A 22,718-nucleotide genomic window follows, 5' to 3' on the forward strand; every position below is an offset into this window, starting at 1 on the left:
AGTTGAACTGAGTATGCAGTGTTGTGGAAAACTTCTTTAGGATTCATTTGAGACGTATTTCACTTTTTAAAAGTCTGTAAATCCTGAGTTTGAGATCAAGTTCGACGTTCAAAACTCCTGATTTGGGGGTGGATACGCTTTCAGAATTAGTTTTTTAAAAATTATTAATTAACAACGACATAAAATATAAAAATATTCTACAATAAACTACAGACGTCATGTTTAGGAACATTTTGAGAAAATGAAAATTAATCTTATCATCGAAAATAAGTAATCTTGTTCAATTATAAGTTTCTATTATCTCATTATTCTAGTTTCTCGTTATTCACAAAGATGTTCGCAGATTTTCTATAATCATTATTGAAAAGACGACATTTAAAGAATTTGAAGAAATCTGCGAATAAATTCAAAGAAAATTAGAAATTCAATATAAGAATGAAAACGAGATAATCGATTTTAGCATTGATTTATTGACAAATTTCTTTTGTGAAATATGTTCCTAGCCATCTAATTAGGTTTCTGTATAATTTTTACTTTATTTTTCGCTGTCGTTATTTAATAATTAAAAAAAAAACTAATTCTGAAACCGTATCCACCCCCAAATCAGGAGTTTTGAATGTCGAATTTGCGCTCAAACTCAGGATTTACAGATCTTTAAAAGTTTAATATGTCTCAAATGAATCCTAAAGAAGTTTTCGACAACACTGCATACTCAGTTCAATTACCTTACATTCTCCCTTTAACTACGTCTCGTCTCCGGCTAAACTCATTGATTCAATAGATTGAATTCAGGATGAATTGAGTGATGTAGAGATTAGCTCTATCTCAACCAATAGTTCCAGACTCTAAAATTGAAGAGATATCCGTCTCGATTAATGGAATGAAAAAAACTGACCTTATTGTTAGTTTCCCAATTTCCTCCAGGTGAGGACAAGTCTCACTAATCAAGTTTTGCTTTCTATAATTTTTGACGATAATAATGGTAAAATTCATACCCAGCTCTGTCTGTAAATTAAACTTTCCCCATTTATGTTTAAATTTGGCTTCTCTGTCTGGGTGTCTGTCTGTTTGTTTGTATCCAATAAACGTCAAAACGGCTGAACCAATCGGGCCCACATTTTTTGTGGGACATCACGTGACCAATGGGAAGGTTTATGAATGATAAAAATTTTAAAAAATGTTTTTTAAAGGTTTTTAATTTTGTGAAAAAATTCTTGAAAATCCGCGAATTCTTTTTTTAAAATTCGAAACATTTTTTTCTTCTTTGTTTTAAAATGTAAACAAAAAGAACATGTTCACAATTTAAATAGAAGATGAGCGCAAAGCGCCCTAAAAGCCTAGTAAAATAAAATTCAACTTGGAAGTTTTAAACCAGGCTAACAACATTCACATGATTCAACCAAGTTCCCCAATTACAATTTGAGGCAAATCGGCCAAGGGACTCGTGAGTCGTCATGACATCCAACCATTCAAACAAAGAGAGATTACTACTATTAAAAGCAAATAGTTTTCCTGAGTGTATCAACCAAATACTCAGCTGCTTGCATATCAGCTATACATAAAAATGCCTGAAGAAATATAATTGAAACTATTACCAATATTGTATCAATCATAATAATAATAAAAATACTTTAAGTTTAAATAAATGAAAAATGAAAAAGTTTTATAGAATATTGTCATTAAGACTTAAAATATGTTAGATTGAAAAACTTTCAAGGACTAAACACCAAAAAATAATCAATGATAATATTTCCTTTCCTTCATTTTGACCATTTTCTTCATTCTGTTCTTCTTGAGGAGTTGTTCAAACATCTGCTTGGTAAAGTAAACCTAAGAAACAGGAACATATTATATATTTATAAAAAAATATACATATATATAAATAAATTAAAGATTTGTTTTCTGTATATTCGAGACAATAAAGATGGTATGTATGAGGATTAAAGATCTGTATATCTGAGACAATAAATATGGTATGTATGAGGATTAAAGATCTGTATATCCGAGACAATAAATATGGTATGTATGAGGATTAAAGATCTGTATATTTGAGACAATAAAGATGAATAACCTGGTATGTATGAGGATTAAAGATCTGTATATTTATGACAATAAAGATGAATAACCTGGTATGTATGAGGATTAAAGATCTGTATATTTAAGACAATAAAGATGAATAACCTGGTATGTATGAGGATTAAAGATCTATATATATATGAGACAATAAAGATAAATAACCTGGTATAGAGTGTGGTGCTTGGTAACTTTCAGATAAAAATGGCTTCTGGAGTTATTAATGTTTCAGTTTTCGGCTGAATCTAGGTCTGGATCCAGAACCTTAACTCCACAAAACAGTAAGCATGAATCCTGGATCATCAAGATTAATCTTAATCTTGGACTAAGGTATGGAGCGTATGTTAAGAGCAGTTAATCGATTCTGCCAAGGAATGGACGTGAAATTGGCTGTCGAAAAGACAGTGAACAGGACCTCATGGAAGGTGTCACATAATAATCCAAGCCTAGAGGCAGTTCTGGTCGGCAAATACCTAGGCATTGACATTTAAGTTAAAGGTAGAAACCTGTGACCGAATTTAAAGAATTTGAGCGGCAGTTTAAATTCAAGCCGCGGTTTAAATATGGTTGGTTCCACTTAAAATTGTATCAAATGTTTCAAGATTTAAGCCGGCGCTGAATTTAAACCGGGTTTTGGCGGATTTAAACCGCGGCTCAAATTCTTTAAATTCCATCTCTGGTCAGCCAAGAGGAGAAGATGGTGGCAGTTACTCAGAAGTCTGCAAATGCAATTATTGGACTTTCCAAGAATGGTTTTGACAGAGCAGTTGCAGCCCATGCCCTTTGGGAGAGATGTGCAATTCCAGGGGAACTATATTGTTGAGCAGCAATGGTGCTTTCAAAGGGAGTCCTAGAGAATCTATACAGGATTCAACACAAGGTTGCCAGGTACATTCTGCAGCTACCTAAATCCTCGGCAAGAGTTGAAGGGGCCGGAGATGCAAGGTTTATGCAAATGAAAGACATGGTAGGGATAGGGACAAGGATGTTTGTCTGGAATATTCAGACTAAGAAACACAACAAAATCTTTAAAGCATTATGTTGGGGTGTCACTGGTTAGTTGGCCCCAAGAGGTTGCTGAAGAGCAGCTTAAGGGATGTAGTAGTTGGTAATGTACTCTCACAGAAGAGAGAACTATCCTCCTTGGCTTGTATGCCACAACCCCGCAAGTGGTTTAAACTCCAGGATCATTTAAATGACAGTGCAGAATTACGTACCTCTAACAGGATCAGGGTAGGTGATGCAGGTTTGGGTAACAGGAGACCAAACCCTATGGGTAAGTTGTACTCACACTGCCCATATTGTCTCACTAAAGGAGTGGTGACCAAACCAACAGAGCATCACGTAAAAGTATAGTGCGAGAGTGTTGGAAATGACCGAACTCAGTTCAAAATCCCCAATTGTCCAGTAAATTCTCCAGGTTCCAAATTTGCACTATGGAAGTATCATGGGGGAGACAATGAGGGAGTGCCAGAGTTGCTGGAACAAGCCAATCACATTCACTGCATCCTAGATTGTTGGCAGCTCATCATAACATCACTATAACATCCAAGTAGCTGCTGCTTCACATCTCACTCTTGATTGGAGGGTACAGGTACAGGTTGTATGGCTAGTCAGCATACAGTTTTACCTGCCTTGGTTGATTTCCCTTAGAGTAGGGGGAAGGAGGTCAGGGTGCCGGATTGAACTGGTAAGGGAATCAGCACCTGACTGAGACCCTTATTTCGGATGGCGGTCTGGGGATCCCACATTGGGGATCTTTCATGATCTTTTTCTTATCTTATCTTTTGCATGAGGATTTAAGATCTGTATAACTGAGACAATAAAGATGAATAACTTGGTATGTATGAGGATTAAAGATCTATAATGCATGAGACAATAAAGATGAATAATCTGGTATGTATAAGGATTAAAGATCTATATATATGTGAGACAATAAAGATGAATAATCTGGTATGTATAAGGATTAAAGATCTACATATATGTAAGACAATAAAGATGAATAACCTGGTATGCATGAGGATTAAACATCTATGTATATGAGACAATAAATATGAATAACCTGGTAAGTATAAGGATTAAAGATCGGTATATTTAAGACAATAAAGATTAATAACCTGGTATGTATGAGGATTAAAGATCTATAATATATGAGACAATAAAGATGAATAACCTGGTATTATAAGGATTAAAGATCTGCATATTTATGACAATAAAGATGAATAACCTGGTATGTATGAGGATTAAAGATTTGTATGATGTTAGTTGTACATATTGTAGGGATCAATATTTCCTCCAGATTCACAGCTGATTCCCACAACCATTCAAATGCTTCCTGAACACATTTTATTAGTATTATTAAACAAAACTTCTGGGGGACTTTAATCCCCGTATGAAGCCACGCCCATCAGTACTTCCCCTCACGATACGTGTACAATCACGCCTGGGGTCGTCTGTTTGTAAACCGCCTAGGGCATGTTCTATTATTGAACCCTGGATGTAAGCGTACCGGGTGCTGGGATTATCGGGAACCTGAGTAGACCGAGCCCCAAGGTTGACATCCACCAACCCACCCACCCCTAACTGGGCAACATGCCCTATACAAGGGATGGTTTGTTTCTATGTAAAATCAGCATGGTCTTTATTGATTGCTTTATCTTTATCTGGCATATGACAATTCCCCACTATTATGGACATTTATAAGCCATGTTTGTAATAATAACAATAAAAACAATAACAATAACAATAACAATAACAATAACAATAACAATAACAATAACAATAACAATAACAATAACAATAACAATAACAATAACAATAACAATAAAATAATCATCTGAGATTTCAGACTTGAGCTCCCTTCTATTTATGTTCCAATGAATTAACCCAGTTTAGAGTTAAGTGTAAATCCAGGGGTGGAAGTCATACCTATTGCGGTCTGACATATAATGTTCTAAAATTCCAATTAAATGATAATTGCGATTACAAACTTAAACTATTTAAAGTGTTGATAATCATAATTATAATGACCGTTTTTCATAGAACCTATATCTCTTTCATACTCCATAAAGCTTTTTTTTTTACTTTTTTTTAACATTACAAATAAATCTATAATTTTTATTTCTAAAAGTTGTTAGTTCATCGTCGAAAAATACTAACAATCCACCGCTAATTTATATTAAATATAGTGTTAACAATAAATATGTAACTTTCATTATCCTTTCCTTTCCGTTTCCTTTTATTTATATTTTTATATTTTTATTAGAATTGGGGGGAAATATTCCCACAACCTCTACTTTTTTTTTTAAATATTTTCTCCTGAAACACTTTATTTTTTATGTTATTGTTATATTTCATAAATTAATAATTTTTTACTTACTTTTAACTTTTACTTTATTTCATACCAGGAAAAATATATAAATTAAAAATTAAAATTAACCATAATCTGGTCTTTGAAAAAAATCAACTGCATGACGATACATGAGAATATCCTAAATCATGATCTTCAATCAATTTGGTAAATTTAGATACAATTTGGTTAATTGTAGATACAATTTGGTAAATTATAGATACAATTTGATAAATTATAGATACAATTTGGTAAATTATAGATACAATTTGGTAAATTATAGATACAATTTGGTAAATCATAGATACAATTTGGTAAATTATAGCAATTTGGTAAATAATAGATACAATTATGACTAACCTTCGTTAGATAATTACCCACAGATACAGTCTTGAGTTTAAGTAGATCAAGTTTAGGTGTCAGGAATCCTTGGGAGATGTTGAGAGGGGCCCCGCTTACATCAACCTAAAGAGACGTGTATTAACTTTTCTAATTGCAGCAGCCCCCTCCACCCCTGAATACCCTTAGCATCTGAAGGAGCCTCTTACATTAATTTCACAATATGGGGATAATTTCTCCCGTGTACGGTACTGTTTTCCTCTCCAAAGTCTGTATGTATACTGTACACTTGATTGGTCTAAATGCCCATAGGTCGACCTGGTACTTTAAATAAATAGCACAGTGTTTTCGAAGTTCTAACCTTTAAAGACTGCAGAGTGAGAGTATACTGACTAGAGAAGGACCAAGGGGAGAAGTATCTAACCTTTTAAGACTGTAGGTTGGTGCAGAGTGAGAGTATACTGACTAGAGAAGGACCAAGGGGAGAAGTATCTAACCTTTAAAGACTGTAGGTTGGTGCAGAGTGAGAGTATTCTGTCTAGAGAAGGACCAAGGGGAGAAGTATCGTCCAGAGCAGTTCTACCCGGGCACACAGATACACAAACACGCGTCAACTTACTTCCCACCACCTAAAAATTCAGCCAAACGATCATCAACCAATCAACCAACCAATTTATCAATAAATTAAGTAACCAATTTATCAATCATTCAGTCAACCAAACATTCAATCATTCAATCAATCAAACAATCAATCGACCAAATCAATGAACCAATTGATTAAGTTAATAATAATCTTAACTTAATACATCATTAACAATATAAATTATATAAAAAGGTCAAATTCCCAGGCCCCAACTCCCCTTTTTAAAAAAATTATAGCTTTACCATAAAATCTATAGTTTGCTGCCTGATTATCTTTAAACTAAATAGGGAATATGAAAATGTTTCTCGGGTTTGGGAAACATTTTCAGATTTTATCGAATCATATTTTACAGGGATTGCTGGAGGCATCCTTCTTTTGTGTTAGATTTTCAATTCCTTCCCAATTTCTGGATTTTTAGTCTGATCTTTATCTTACATTTGAAATTTCCAATCAATTTTACGCGAACTTTATGTTTATTCTACTGTAACGGAATGCTGCTTGGTTTAAGTTTGTGACTCTCTTTAAGATCTCGGCAGGGCGACCAAACTTATGCCACGCTGAATTTTGGAATACCCTTCAATTACTTATTGCCAAACATTATTTTTATATCGTGTTTTTACCGTTAGAAGTGCAGTAGTGTGCTCCCAGTCAATGCAAAGTATGGTGACCTCTGTTAACCTGGTCAGGGTACTAAGCCCCTCCCAGATACAGGTATATTCAGGCTTTAATAGATTCGGGAAATCCTCAGCATAAAGAAATAGCCTGCAAAATTTTAATTTTATGGTTATCCTGTCCCTGTTTAGTCAAAATGGCGAAGATTTCGTGGATTTAATGTATTATCACATATTCGTAGAATTCAACGCTCTGAGACCGAATTTAAAGAATTTGAGCCAGGGCTTAAGTTTAAACCGCGGCTCAAATATGGTTGGATCCACTTAAAATTGCATTCAATGTTTCATGATTTATGCCGGCGCTCAATTGAAACCGGTTTTTGGCGGATTTTAGACGCGGTTCAAATTCATTAAATTCGGGCACTGGTTTCAAAACAAGTCACATCAGGAGGTTTTCATTTAAACTTTGAATATACATACATTATATATAAAAACTCCAGGCAACCAAATAAGAGGTGCTGTTGTGAATTATTGATGGCATTTTTATTGTCAGTCTTTATCATAATTTCGAATTTTTGTAGAAACAATTGTTCACAATTTGTCATATTATACTCACAAAACAAGTTGCTTTGTTCAATTTGTGATTTTAAAGGGATATAACAATGCATGTATAATGAGGAATTGGACGAAAATTAATTTAAAAGTTTCTTAAATTTCACCTGATTTTGGATATGTTGGGGCAAGCTTTGCAAAGCAGTTGAACATCATCTCGAATTTCAGATCTTAAACAAAATTTATATAAATAAATACAAAATGGAATTTTTTTTACTATTGATGCGATATGTAAATCCGATCTTCATAACCCCCTTGCAGCATTTATCCCCCCCCCCTAATTTAAAAATATTTTGGAAAATGTGTTCCCCTAAATTTTTTTCTCACCTTTTCTCTTCAATTGATAGATTTGAATTATCCTGAAGTTTGTAAAATTCTTCAACATCTTTTTTTATTGGGTCCGGGGCCCATCGTGTAGCGGTTAACCTTCAGCCATATTTTTCAGAGATAAAATTTTTAAAATAGTTAATTCACTATTTAAAAAAAAGAATATCTTTTATAATTGTCGAATGTCGACTTGTTTTTGCTGAGAAAGAAACAAATTGAATCAAATTGACTGATGGGTTGTCTTTAATAAAAATAACAATAATATTACTCATAATAATAATAATAATATTAATAATAATAACAATGATGAAAATACGTTCCAATCGTGACTATAGTGTTTGGTAACCACGTCTATAGATACCTCCTCTAAACCTGAAAATAATTAGAAAAATTGGTTCTCTAAAGATACTTGAAGATTTATTTTAGTGGAGTTCGAAAGCGAGTTGTATCTTTACGATACACATTAAAGAATACATATAGCGTCGTATCTTGATTGATACAGACTGAAGTATTATTAATTGGGGATTGAGTTCTAGAGTGAATTGTATCTGTAAGATACATACTAAAGAATACATATATAAGCGTCGTATCTGGATTGATACAGACTGAAGTATTATTGATTGGGGATTGAGTTCGAGAGTGAATTGTATCTGTAAGATACATACTAAAGAATACATATAGCGTCGTATCTTGATTGATACAGACTAAAGTATTATTGATTGGGGATTGAGTTCTAGAGTGAATTGTATCAGTAAGATACACATTAAAGAATAAATATAGCGTCGTATCTGGATTGATACAGACTAAAGTATTATTGATTGGGGATTGAGTTCTAGAGTGAGTTGTATCTGTAAGATACATATTAAAGAATACATATATAAGCGTCGTATCTGGATTGATACAGACTAAAGTATTATTGATTTGACATTGAGTTCTAGAGTGAGTTGTATCTGTAAGATACATACTAAAGAATACATATATAAGCGTCGTATCTGGATTGATACAGACTAAAGTATTATTGATTGGGGATTGAGTTCGAGAGCGACTTGTATCTGTACAATATAGGCTTAAACGAAAATATTGGAGTAAGGCATTTGTTACAAACATATAATATATAATACCTGATTTGAAATCTGATTGAATGTTTGGATTGTCTTTCATAAACTTCAATCCTCGTAACACATCCATAGATCCCAGACTCTTGATCTATAAAAATAAATAGTTTACATCTATTCTAAAATCTGAGAAAGAGATCAAAAGAACAATAGAATAAAAATATATCATACCATGTAAATATTTAGCGAATTTCAGATAAAAATAATTTTTCAAAAATAATGTTACAATTGATTTAAATTTTTGTAAATCTTAGAATTTCATTATCAGACAACCCCAAAAAATTTATATTTAAACATTTTCAGAATTATATTTGCTAAATTTCATATTGGAATCGGATGCATTAGCAAATGTGCATAGCAATGGTAAAAGTCCGATACACTTGGGCTTTTACCTACCACATGGTAAGTACGTTTATGAAGAGGCTTAAAATTACCCGACTTAGGGGTGTATATTTTCTCGAAAAATCCCCCCTTTTTGAAAATTTTTGTCTCCCAGAAGTTATGCATGTTTCTTATGTTTTTTTTTCAGAGTTTTTTCTCTTAATTGGGGAAAATAAATAATTAGTATGAAAAAGGATAAAAAACTTGCTTTTCAATTTTTGAAAACCCCCTGCAAACCATATATTTTCTGATCCATGAGAGGGGGCTGAGCCCTCATAGCCCCCCCCCCTTCCCTCCCCATGAGTAAGCCTCTATGAATCCTACCTGTGGTAGAGCCAGGAGAAGGAAAGGAAGGATTTCATGCCTCGGCCCCATCTGTCCAATATTTAGAACCTGGAGGGACGCGCACAAAATATTCCTTGTTCGGCCATCTTCTGTTTACAGAACAAGTTTTGACACACCAAGTAAGGTAGTTGAACTGAGTATGCAGTGTTGTGGAAAACTTCTTTCGGATTCATTTGAGACATATCAAACTTTTTAAAGATCTGTAAATCCTGAGTTTGAGCGCAAATTGCACGTACAAAACTACTTTGGGGTGGATACGTTTTCATAATTAGCTTTTTTTTTAATTATTAAACAACGACGACATAAAAAGTCAAGTTATATATAACACGTTCAACCTTTAACTTAAAATGTTTGTAAATTGTAACAAATAAATATTTAAATTGTAAAATAAATATTTAAATTGTAAAATAAATATTTAAATTGTAAAATAAATGTTTGTAAATTGTAACAAATAAATATTTAAATTGTAAAATAAATGATCCAAATTTCAAAACCAAGTTTGACCAAAATAATAAAATTTAATAACAAATAAAAAATATCTAAATCTGTTTATACACTTGTTGGTTTCCTAGATCTGGAATATATTCAACCTTCTCTCCTTCCTTCAGGGGATAAAAACGTAGCTCTTAAATAAACAAAAACAACATAGAAATATTGTTTCATCCTCTAATAATACAAATTCAATTCAATTTAAATCTAATCAAATCAAATTTAAAAAAAACTAAACTTACCTCTATTAGGGGGAAGCCTTTCCTCAACAATAGGTTCAGGCCTTAAAATAAATTTAGTTATTATTAAACAGCTTGAGATTTATAGTTGAGATTGAAAGAAAGCCTCAAAACAATATTATAAAAAAACATTCTCTGGCAATACAACTTTTTAAAAATGGAAAATTAGTTTTGGTATAGTAGTCAGTGGTCAGTATACGGTGAATTTTCATTCATTTATAAAAAGCTGTTTTTTTTGGTATGCAACAATTTTCATTTAATCCCGCCGGGATATTTTCATTGAAAGATACTACAAAGGCAAAAAAAAAATCTGCAAAATCCGCAAGCCCTCGGGTTTATCATTGAATCCCCTCTTTAAAAAGGAATGTCATTTACTCTTAGACAAATTAGTATCAATGGAAATTTAAACCCCCTCGGGTTTGATTCTAATTTGTCTGAGAGTAAATGATACATTCCCTACATACAAATAATCTGATGGAAATACAAGAAAATAAAACTCTCGAATAATGACACTTACATGCCCTCCGGAAGAACAAAACCAGACTGCCAAGGTTTGGGCCCTGGGGGACGCCGGAGTACTAGATTTGGTTCATGAATTGATTTGCAGAAATCACTTGCTCGAACAACATTCGCAAGATACATTGGGCCTGCAGACAAAAATCATAAATAAATGATCATATTTAAGGTATTTTAAAATATGCTAATTCAACAGATAAAAAGTATTTTTGAATATTTAAAAACCTATTTCACCTAGTTCTGGGTATTTAGTTTCTATATCTTGGTAAAGCCTATCATCAACAATAGGTATAGGATTCGCTAAAAAAACGCAACCCGGTCTAAAAAGTGAAGCAATCAAAATTGTTTTATTTATGTCATTTTTAGTAAATCTTATTCTGTTGTCGTAATTATGTTTATATGTTTATGTTTATATGTTGATGTGTTTATGTGTTTATGTTAATGTTTACATGTTAATATTTATATGTTTATGTTTATATGTTTATAAATTTATATGTTTATATGTTTATATGTTTACATGTTTACATGTTTATATGTTTATATGTTTAAGTTAATGTTTATGTTTATATGCTTATATGTTTATGTGGTGTTATTCATGAAGTATGATGAGAATATTTTTATGAATGAAAATAATTTTGAGTATGCTTTAGTTCTGATCTTGCGTTTATTATGATGCTTTATACTTTCAAATAAACGTTTATATTTTCAGAGTGTTGAATCTCTTTTGGTAGATTGTTCCAGGGTTTAATGACTCGATTACGATATTTTAAAATATTCTGGGCAGTCTGAATTTGTTTTTACGTTAAGCGTCCCAGTAAATACTGTTTATTTTTGTCAAAATATAATAGTTACCTCAGACTATTTTGTCCCCATTCATCGCGACACCATGGACAGTATTGATCAGTCCTGGACAACGGTTAAAAAGATCAATAAGGAAACTGAGGTTGGAACTTGAACGCTTGATCTCAATATTCCCTGTGGACACTTAAATGCTTGATTATAAATTATAAAGATACGACCACCAGGGGATATCGAAGACGACTTAAACTAATCCGAAGATCTGCACAAAAACGGAAATCAGTCAGATCTTGATCCCTAGACTCACAATACAAAAGTTCAGATCAATCAATTAATACATTTCAAGTTTATGAAAATAAATGCTACCTATGTTTATAAAACTCCTCAGGTGCACTATCATACTTGTAGCAGACAATATCACCAACTTTCTAGATAATCATTAATCACTTACAAAAAAGAGGGGTGCAGGCTCGTGCCCCCCCCCCCCCTCTATACCTTTGTTCTTGATTTATTTATTTATTTTTTAAAGTTTTTCTGTTAAAATATACACTACGTACAAGTTTTAAAAACGGCTTAGAGTAAAGCTATAAAAGATTAAAAGCACTCCAGGGAGCTTAATTACGCATTTGGTTAGCTCCATATATGCGTACATTGTACATTGAGCATTGCACATTTGTACAGAGAATTAAAAACAGCATTTTTAAGAGCATTTTTTTCTGTGGACCTAATTTACTGCATGGGTAAATTTCCAGAGTCTTTGGTCGTTTTTTTTCTAGATTTTTCTTAACCTTAACATATTTTTCAGAACTTCGATTACTATGATCACAGGAATCCAAACCCAGGACTTTATTTCCAGTGACATTTTGTCTCGGAAATCGGGACTTCTTATTCATATAATTTAGCCCAGTCCAGCTCAACCCTGTTAACAGAGTTATCTTTCAATTCAAATCTCAAATCTAGTATTTATAAAGACGTCCGCATATTTTATCTTGATTAGTAATGTCTACATTAATTCAAGGAAAATTAGTCCCAAAACTAACACTTGGCCCATTTCTAACACTGAGTGTAAGAAATAATTATTATTAGTTTAAAATTGACATTTTTTGTGTCAATATATAGTTTCACTCAATCTTTATAAATGTATGGTGTAGTTGGATTTAAAGACATATACGATTGGAAAAGATATATTTGCAGACTTGGCCCATATCTAACACTCAGTGATAGAAATGGGCCAAGTGTTAGTTTTGGAACTAATTTCCCCTGTAATTCTAAGATATGAAAATCTTTAAACAAAACTCTATAAATTATTTCATATTGGTACATATCTAGTTCTTATCGTGCATAAAAATGTTGAAAATAATAGTTTTGGACACAGTGCTAGTTTCTAAAACGTTGATGAATAGAATAAAATTGCAACATTCTCTCTTCAAGATACCTGATAAGGCGGAAGATACATGTACCGATGGAGAGTGTTGTTGGCATCGCGAAGAAATAGATGAATAAATGCTTCAGTCGGCACACTTAGAGATGCACTGAAAACCAATTGTATAAGAACTTTTCATATTTGCTGTGGAACTATATACTTAAAGTAGGAATCTGGTTGTTTATCGTTATGTATAACTCACAAAGCCCATAACCGATTTGCCTCAAATTTTGATTGTTTGATTTGTAATGGGAAAGTTTAAGTTTCCCGGCAAAGCTGGATTTCCGAGCTAGTTAACGATAAAGTTTCATATTCTTAGCCTGGTTGACTGGTTATTAATAATTATTAATGTATCTATAATTAATTAATTATCATTAAAGTAAACAATATTTCAGACGAAAATATTACTGAAAACCCACCTAACATCAAATATTTTCAGGTTTGGTACAAAGTGTCCAATTCCTTGAAAAAGTTTAACTATCACCAACTCTCCATATCTAGTTGTACAGAGCAATTCATACGTCAAAAAAAAAACATTAAATTAGGAGTAACTCTTCAGTCTCATAGGGTTTAGAATAAATTGGTGGGGGAGGGGGAGGGTGGAAGGAGAGTGGTCCATGAATTTGTGTTTAATGTTCCATGTTCATGTAGGATTGAGAAAAGTATTGGGGTAGGCGATGGGGGGGAGGGTGGTTAATGAATTTAAGTCAGGACTCTCGTAGGGTTGAAAAATATGAAGGAAATTCATGAATTTGTGTACTAGTCTGTAAATGTTGAGAACGGGGAAGGATTTGAGTCACTGTCGCGAAGCGTAGCAAAGGTATGGTTAAGGGGCCGGGAATTTATGAATGTGTGTTCCTGTCTCGTAGGTTTGAGAGTTTTACACCCAGCTCTGATCCAAATGTGATCTCTGTAAGACGGGGAAATCTGGCACCAGTCTCTGCACTAAACCAGAAATTTCAGGATTTATTTTTCGAGACATTTTTTGTGAGTTTGAATTGAATCTCCAGGTTTAGATAAGAATCAACCCTACTTAAGAACTGATGATTATGTATTTTGAAATTTTTGTTAAGTACTATATCAAGAACTACTATCAATGTCTTTTATTAATAAAAAGGAATATCCAGTTTAGTTTTTAAAAAAAGATTCATAAGATCTAAATATCTTAATCCTGGCAATTTATTCCTAAATAAATGTGCAATGTTGAGGTAGAGGTCCTGAAATAAAAACAATCTGCATGAAGAAAAAAATGTGTAATAATGTGTATCCCCCTTTTTAATAATATCCTTAACTTTTTTTGCTTTGTAAAATATAGAGATATTAATAATTTAGAAAAAGAGTCTCAAGTAAAGATAAACGTGTTCGGCTTTTTTCATTTCGTTCGTCCATCAATCGTGAACGACCGATTGTGTCCATTTTTCTTCAATCGTTCAAAAAAAAATTATCGTCCATTTTCCATCTGTATAGTTTGTTTCTCTCTGAATAGTTCAGTAAAATTGTTTTTTTCAATAAGATCGTTCGTTTATAAAAACGATCGTTTTTCTTTTCTCGGTAAGATCGTTCATCCATCGTTCGTTTTTTCTGAACCACACCATTTCGTTACGTTCGTTCCGAAAAAATTTCGTTTGTTCTGAAAAACTATGTCCATCTCTAAAGTCAAGACGCCAAAATTGATTTCCAAAACTGAGTTATGTTTACATTACCTCCGAGTATGGTCTAGTCGATACAGATTCACCAGGGTCCGCTGACGCTGAGAGGATAGTGGGATAATCTAGATAATCTTGTGTTTCCTAAAAAGAATGGTGGAATACTCTAGATAATCTTGTGTTTCCTAAAGAGGATATTGGGATAAGAACATAAGAAAAGAAATCTGAAAAAGAGGTCCCGTTATGAACCCCCCAGACCGCCGGCAGGCATGGGAAGCACCGTCCCACACCTACTCTAACTGGACCTTTAAACCCACAACAATTAGCCCATTGTCAGAAGATAAAAAGGTGATACTATCCAGCCAGTGGCTCATCAACTAACTCCATTGGAAGGTTGGTATCAAACAACCCTTTAGGCGAAGAAAAGAGGTTACCCGAATTGGGATACTCTAGATAATCTTGTGTTTCCTAGATAGAATAGTGGAATACTCTAGATAATCTTGTGTTTCCTAGATAGAATAGTGGAATACTCTAGATAATCTTGTGTTTCCTAGAAAGAATGGCTAAATACTCTAGATTATCTTGGGTTTCCTACAAAGAATTGTGGAATACTCTAGATAATCTTGTGTTTCCTAGATAGAATGGTTGAATACTCTAGATTATCTTGGGTTTCCTAGATAGAATGGCGGGATACTCTAGATAATCTTTTGTTTCCTAGAAAGAATGGTGGAATACTCTAGATAATCTTGTGTTTCCTACAAAGAATTGTGGAATACTCTAGATAATCTTGTGTTTCCTAGATAGAATAGTGGAATACTCTAGATAATCTTGTGTTTCCTAGATGGAATGGCTCTAGATTATCTTGTGTTTCCTAGATAGAATGGTGGAATACTCTAGATAAACTTGTGTTTCCTAGATAGAATGGTTGAATACTCTAGATTATCTTGGGTTTCCTAGATAGAATGGCGGGATACTCTAGATAATCTTGTGTTTCCTAGATAGAATGGTTGAATACTCTAGATTATCTTGGGTTTCCTAGATAGAATGGCGGGATATTCTAGATAATCTTGTATTTCCTAGATAGGATGGCGGGATATTCTAGATAATCTTGTATTTCCTAGATAGGATGGCGGGATATTCTAGATAATCTTGTATTTCCTAGATAGAATGGCGGGATATTCTAGATAATCTTGTATTTCCTAGATAGGATGGCGGGATATTCTAGATAATCTTGTATTTCCATGATAGGGGGATACAATCCAAATAGATAAACTAGAAATGAAAATAAAAGTACCTGATAAACACCAAGAATGAGCTCCGATCGAATATGCATAGAGGAGAACTCGTGGGAATGTAATTCTAGAAAAATCCGAAAATAGTCATTTTAAAAAAGTTTTATTTCAAAGCCTTGATTAGTCCGTACAATAGTTATTTCATTTTAAATTTCAAGTCGTCCCTCTGGCCCTAATAGATCAGACGGGTTAATTTTGTTATAAATGGGGTCAACACTCAACAATTGTTGCTTTGTCATCAATAGTCAACTTGAAATATTCCAGTTACCTGTATTGTGAATAATAAATCTCTCCAGTGGAATGTTATGTCGCCTGGGACTCTGTTTTACGGATGCCTTCAATTGAAAATATTTAGCAAAGTGTTATATTTAATTAGAAAAATATTAACCTTTTTTANATGAACAAAAAAATAGTTCAAATAAACAAAAAGTAGTTCAAACGAAATTGTAGAAAAACATAAAAATAGTTCAAATGTGGGGTTAGGTAAGGATATGTCATTTTTAAAGGAAAAAACTGATTTGGATTTGCTTTTGTTAGTAAAAAATAGGTGATCTTTTAGGTAAAAAGTAAGCGAAACATTAACTGGCTAGTAGAGGTGATATTTTTCTATTTTTTTGTATTCCTCAAATCTTCAATAATTATGACCCTGCAGTTCTTCTCCAGTAAATTTGGACAAACCCAACCAAAAATAAAGATTAAAAATAAAAATATTAAATATTTGCCTGATAATGTGAAAGTATTGAGGGAATGTCGAATCCAATATAATTCCTAAAATCAAAACAATATTTCATTTTAATATTTAATTCATTTATTTTTGAAAATTTTAGATTTTTAATAAGCGCTAAAGCTTTAAACGTACAAAATTCTCTTTTTACTTTGAGATAGCATAAATGTTAGAAAAAAGTTGACCAACAAAAAGTAAAAAAAATCGCAAAACCTTGTATATTATGGTAAAAATGAAGAATAAACATCCTAAAAAGTTACCTGACTGGTCTCTGTTTACTAACTATTTTATTCTGTATATTAGAATCTATCTTTAACTCTTGGATTTCATCGTTCATAACCACGCACGCCATTGTCTCAACTTTAACCATTTTTTATTAATAATTTTGACTTGTATTTCTGCCTCTTTGTTTGTTGGCAACCAATAAACTTCAGAATATTCGAAATAGAAAAATTGTCGATCTTGTTAGTTTTAAAAAATCCATTAATGTTAACAGAAAAATCATCGAAACTTTGATGGTAAACATTTTAAAGAAAAAATGGAGACTTAAAAAGTAATATTATAAAGCTAAATTGTTACTATTTTTTTACAATTTATTTTTAAATTCAAAATGTTTAACAAAATTTTAGAAAGAGCAGTGAATTTTTTCTCTGACATGTATCTTCTTTATAGTTGACTGCAGTTTTCAGTTTTGCCAGGAATGTCTGACTCAACTGGTTGAAGGTTCAGGTTCAAACATAAATTCATTGTTCAATATTCTTACAGGTTTAAGAAAAAAAATTTCACTGCGTTAAGCAGGGTTTGAGAATTCTGAGGATATTATTTGTCAGAATTTTGCCTTAATAATGACAATTGGGATATGAAAGGTTAGAAAGGCGTGGATATTTTTGACAACAGAATTTTGGTTCTTGTAAGTTCACATCAGACACAGTACTTCAGAATATGGCCTCATCTACATTAATCTTTTCCTTGCAGCTGGCAAAGTATTAACTGGTATCATAGTGCATGGTGCACACCCATCAGTATTCTAATCCAAGGTTTACAGAGTTACCGTCTCTTCTGGCATGAGGGAGGGGGAAGAGAAGCGGAGAGAAACACCTCCTTCTCTGCACTATTTTTTTTCTTTTTTTTCCAAGTAGGGTGTACTTCCATGTTATTCCACACAGGGTTCTGTCAAGCCACAAGAAACTAGAGAGTTATATAAAAAACTGACTGTACTGAGCTCCCTTGATGATTAAACAAAAAACTAGATTCAATTAAAAGAATTAGTGTCTTCCCGATAAGTTCAGATACTTAATAACAGCTAACCAGACTTGTTATTAAGGAGTATATTTAAATCTACCAATAGCAAAATCTGGATCCAGCTAGGTAAACAAACCTCCATTCTCCAGGATAATTCAGCTTTAAATGGTTTTTGCAGGCCTTCAATGTTTCTTGTAGTTCCGTTTATTTCTTTTCCATTGAAGTTTTTCTAGTTCGCCATTTTCTCTCTCTCACCCTGTATCTGTCAGCACTCTTAATAGCGCCGAGCCAGAGCAAGTTGTTGCTCCTCTGAAAGCTAGATGTATATTGAAAATTGTTACTTACAGTAAGGCTAGAAGCGCCCTAGAAAACTAATTTAAGATAAAATAAGAACAATCACTGTATTTGAAATGAAAAAGCTTTAAAATTAAAACTGTCACAAATTACATCTTTTACTTTATTGCTAAAGAAAAGCTTATTCACAAACGACTTTCATTCCACTTTTGAGTTGTTAAAACTGTAATTTACAACAACTTAAATTTACAAATATTTTTCTTTGTTGGGTTTCAGCCATTTTGGCGTTAATTATCAAGTTTTAATATAATTCCCAGCAACTAAAAACTTCGTTCTTTCTTTGTCAAATTATTAAATAAGCCAATACAAGACCTAATTCATGGCGGAATTATTTAAAACTTTAAATCGTCTTTACAGTCTTGCCCTTTGTTGGTAATACTTTTATAAAAGATATTTAAAATATATTAAGATATGATACATGTCTAAAAATGTTAAGGATATTTTTATATTGTAAAAAAACAAGTATGAAAATTTGTTATTTTCAAGAGTGATGTCAAGAATTTAAAGAAACAAAAAATTTAAAATCCAAAAATGGTTCCTATATAAACTCCAGTACAGCAGGGACTACAACATTTCTCCCCATGTTTTTTCATTTGCCTGTAAAAAAAATATAGGAATTAATCTAAAATATAAATTCTTAGCAAGAACTAATGTCTTTTATCTTTATTGAATACACATTTGTTTAGGCGGATACCTGTTTGAACTACCACAGTTTAAACTATTGTTCATTTAAACTACTGATATGACGTCATATCCTGTAGTTCAACTTCAAATCAACATGATAATTGCTTATTTAAACTATTTTTCTTAACATACAGTAGTTTTTAAAATGTTTGGATTTCATGAAGTTTACAGGTCAAACAAATAAATATATTTCAAATGGACATTTATAAAAATAGATAAAATGAACATAAAAATTAGTTCAAATGAACATAAAATAGTTCAAATGTACATACATTACGATAGTTTAAATGAACACAAAACAGCTCAAATGAACATGAAATGGTTCAAATGAAATAACTCATATGAACACAAAAATAGTTCAAAATAACAAAAATATAGTTCAAATGAACAAAAAAAATAGTTCAAATGAACAAAATAGCAGTTCAAATGAATAAAAAAAATAGTTCAAATGAACAAAAAAAATAGTTCAAATGAACAAAAAAATTGTTCAAATGAACAAAAAATAGTTCAAATGAACAAAAAAATAGTTCAAATAAACAAAAAGTAGTTCAAACGAAATTGTAGAAAAACATAAAAATAGTTCAAATGTGGGGTTAGGTAAGGATATGACATTTTTAGGCCAAGCACTTACGGCTAGGGGGCCGAGCGCTGTGGTAACATTTATCAAGTTGACAAAGTGATACCTGATATGTGGGGTTAGGTAAGGTTAGTGATACCTGATATGTGGGGTTAGGTATGGTTAAGTCAATTTCTGGACCGAGCGCTGCGGCTAGGACAAGCTAGGGGGCCGAGCGATACGGCTATGTGTTCATATGAACATAAAAATAGTTTAAATGAACCAAAAAAAAAGTCTAAAAATTTATTAGTTCATGTATAAAACAATATTTCATGTTTATTTGAATTTTTAAAAAAAATTTGTTCATTTCAATTAAATTTGTATGTTCATTTAAACTATTTTTTGTTCATTTGAAATATATTTCTTTCATTTAAACTATTTTGTGTTTATTTGAACTATTTTGTTGTTCATTTAAAATTTTATTTTGTTCATTTGAACTATTTTTTTGTTCATTTGAACTATTTTTTTTGTTCATTAGAACTATTTTTATGTTCATTTGAACTATTTTTATGTCCATTTGAACTATTTCATGTTTATTTGTATTATTTTTTATGTTAAAATAGTTCAAATGGGAAAAATGAAAATTTGGCCATCAAAAGAAAAGTTTTAAATTCTTTTAGACATGTTTCACAAAAAATATGATCATTTTCCTCTAAAATTGTAAAAAAATTTATTTTGAACCTTTAAAAATAATTCCAGTCTGCGCAACCATACCCTTAACTTCTGGAGGCGAGGGGGGCGATAATTAAAAAAATAAACACCCATGAGAAATAAATCTAAAAATCATGCATTTTTTTACGATAAACGAAAATATAATCACATCTTGATAATTTTACCTCAGAATATCTCGGCCCTCTGCAAGTGTTTCAATTCTCCAAAACAGTAAAATATTCATTTGATTTTTGTTTATAGATCATCAAAACGCAACCCCTTTTAATAAAAAATAAACACCACTTTTAACCCCCCCCCCCCCCTCTCCCCGTAAGAAGGAGAATGGCTTCCCTGTGAGCGGTTGAATAATATTCTCGTATTCTGTATTGAGCTCCGTGTACTCTAATCTATACCTGGAGCTAGGGAACTCACCGGAGAAAATTCTTCGAGCACAGAACTAATGAGAATATTAAGGGTAGGGGGGCAGGGGTATCAAACAAAATACCTTTTTTAAATTCTAAGGACAAAAATAGAAGATAAAATAATTATAAACTATAAGCTTAATTCTCAATTTTTTTAAGTTTTTAAAATAAAAAAATTGTCCAATGTCAAGAAAAATAAAGGAGAAGAATACAATTGTTCAATAATATTACATATTACCAAATTAATAAATATTTGAATCTAAATCATTGTTGTTTCCTTCGAAGCATCTCTTGTCTAAAATATAGTTCAATAAGTCATCATAATTTTCAAAAAAAAAAGGGAATGGGGAAATATTGTGACGACAAAATGAAAATTAAACACAGGAGAGAGATAAATGTTGTTGTTTTATATCTTAGTATCCTTATATTTATTAGAAACAACAATAGAAATTCCTGGGTGTGTGCGAAATTACCCATACAACTAAAATCAAACTCTTTTATTCTCTCCGATGTTTCTGTAAACTGTTCCCGCGAATAAGAAATTTAAAATTCCCTGCCTAAGCTGAAAGCCGCCGATTTTTTTCGAGACAGCTCCCTTCATTGAAGAAAGTAAATTATCATTGAACCAAAGGAAGGAAAATGACTATTTGTTGAGAACAACTTAAAAAAATATATTCCTGAAGATAGAGCTGACAGTTCCACTCATGCTGCTCCCGAGCTGCTCTTTAAGCATTGGAAGCAGCTTTTCGGCTAGAGCTTTAAATAGTCCAGACTCATCCTAGGGATAAGATTTATTTATACTGGTAAGTATTTTTAAGTATTGACCCAGCGCGGGACGCGGCCAGGGGGGGGGCAGTAATTGTCGAAAATTTAAGGGGATGGCGGAATAGAAAAATTTTAACCCTAGCTTATAATTCACTGAGTAAAAACTGTTTGTAAAAAAGACCAAGCAGATTATGACATTAAAATATTTGTTGTTAAATGGATCGTAAGCGTAATTTCAAAAGACCCTCCATTGATACGACTGACATTTTCGATTCAAAACTGAACCCTAAGAGCTTTGTCATATCAAGTGAATAAAATATCCATGTTTTTCTTCTTTAGAACTTTCTCTACAAATGTGAATTGCGCATTCTTGCTTCTAGAACATTGGAGAAAATATTAGAATCTATTTTTGTTTAGGGTTACCATTATGTTAAGAAGAGGGTCACATAAAATGACATTGATAACTTACTTTTGTGGTGAGATGAATATATGTGGCACAGACTGATTCTAGATAGTAGAGATATCTAGTTATACATTGGTTCTCCAGGGTACTAGGACCTAGCCCAGATATACTCATCTCTATCTGAAAATATTGAAATTAAATATTCTCAAGAATTGAAGGGGGGATATCATAAATGAGTAATTTCCTATAAGATTTTTGGACCCCGCCCCCTCCCCCCTCCTATTAATTTTGTACATGGATCTCATATGAACACATGGATATAAGTGGTCATGTGGCCGCAGCGCCCGGTCCCCTAGCCTGTCCTAGCCACCTGCCAGTATTAGCCGCAGCGCTCGGCCCCCTAGCTTGGCCTATCCGCAGCGCTCGGCCCAGAAATTGTCTTAACCTAACCTAAAATAATAATAAAATGAATAATATTTTTGCTAAAAAATGAAAAATTAATGATTATGTACAAAACTGGGTATTTACCTCGGGAGCGATTTTTGGACCCCCCCCAGGGGTCCAAAAATCGTATACTAGGACAGACCCTATTTCCGCCATTAAAGCTGCGTTTCTGATTTGTAGACTTTTGTATATCCTGCATCTTGTGGATTAGTAAC

At 32.5% G+C, this 22,718-nt stretch overlaps 1 protein-coding gene across 5 annotated transcripts in view; it reads right to left on the bottom strand.

The window, feature by feature from the left end:
* LOC111704906 (uncharacterized) overlaps positions 1–22,235 on the bottom strand; it is a 29,179-nt gene extending 6,944 nt beyond the window's left edge. For 2 of the 5 annotated variants that reach the window (XR_002765903.1, XM_023477294.1), the window contains exons 1-33: positions 22,126–22,235; positions 21,569–21,669; positions 21,169–21,186; positions 20,821–20,912; positions 20,655–20,673; positions 19,057–19,115; positions 17,183–17,282; positions 16,921–16,966; positions 16,467–16,533; positions 16,201–16,265; positions 14,964–15,050; positions 14,446–14,477; positions 14,119–14,205; positions 13,680–13,757; positions 13,273–13,369; positions 12,204–12,265; positions 11,892–11,945; positions 11,274–11,359; positions 11,041–11,170; positions 10,527–10,567; positions 10,364–10,420; positions 9,775–9,884; positions 9,076–9,160; positions 8,275–8,326; positions 7,955–8,053; positions 7,735–7,797; positions 7,025–7,166; positions 6,259–6,390; positions 5,783–5,887; positions 4,301–4,408; positions 1,759–1,830; positions 1,513–1,568; positions 896–940 (exon numbers count right to left, since the gene is read on the bottom strand). Coding sequence is in view for 4 of the 5 variants with exons in the window: in XM_023477294.1 (XP_023333062.1) it covers positions 896–940; positions 1,513–1,568; positions 1,759–1,830; positions 4,301–4,408; positions 5,783–5,887; positions 6,259–6,390; positions 7,025–7,166; positions 7,735–7,797; positions 7,955–8,053; positions 8,275–8,326; positions 9,076–9,160; positions 9,775–9,884; positions 10,364–10,420; positions 10,527–10,567; positions 11,041–11,170; positions 11,274–11,359; positions 11,892–11,945; positions 12,204–12,265; positions 13,273–13,369; positions 13,680–13,757; positions 14,119–14,205; positions 14,446–14,477; positions 14,964–15,050; positions 16,201–16,265; positions 16,467–16,533; positions 16,921–16,966; positions 17,183–17,282; positions 19,057–19,115; positions 20,655–20,673; positions 20,821–20,912; positions 21,169–21,186; positions 21,569–21,669; positions 22,126–22,233 (2,555 nt within the window). In the remaining variant the exon portion in view is untranslated. Of the gene's footprint in view, positions 1–895; positions 941–1,512; positions 1,569–1,758; positions 1,831–4,300; positions 4,409–5,782; positions 5,888–6,258; positions 6,391–7,024; positions 7,167–7,734; positions 7,798–7,954; positions 8,054–8,274; positions 8,327–9,075; positions 9,161–9,774; positions 9,885–10,363; positions 10,421–10,526; positions 10,568–11,040; positions 11,171–11,273; positions 11,360–11,891; positions 11,946–12,203; positions 12,266–13,272; positions 13,370–13,679; positions 13,758–14,118; positions 14,211–14,445; positions 14,478–14,963; positions 15,051–16,200; positions 16,266–16,466; positions 16,534–16,920; positions 16,967–17,182; positions 17,289–19,056; positions 19,116–20,654; positions 20,691–20,820; positions 20,913–21,168; positions 21,187–21,568; positions 21,670–22,125 lie in introns of all 5 variants that reach the window. The other 3 variants (XM_023477295.1, XM_023477296.1, XM_023477297.1) reach the window with 3 other exon arrangements.
* Between the last annotated feature and the right edge of the window lie 483 nt (positions 22,236–22,718).

This window comes from Eurytemora carolleeae, unplaced genomic scaffold (assembly GCF_000591075.1).
Source record: "Eurytemora carolleeae unplaced genomic scaffold, Eaff_2.0 scaffold484, whole genome shotgun sequence".
In the NCBI taxonomy this organism is placed as follows: domain Eukaryota; kingdom Metazoa; phylum Arthropoda; class Copepoda; order Calanoida; family Temoridae; genus Eurytemora; species Eurytemora carolleeae.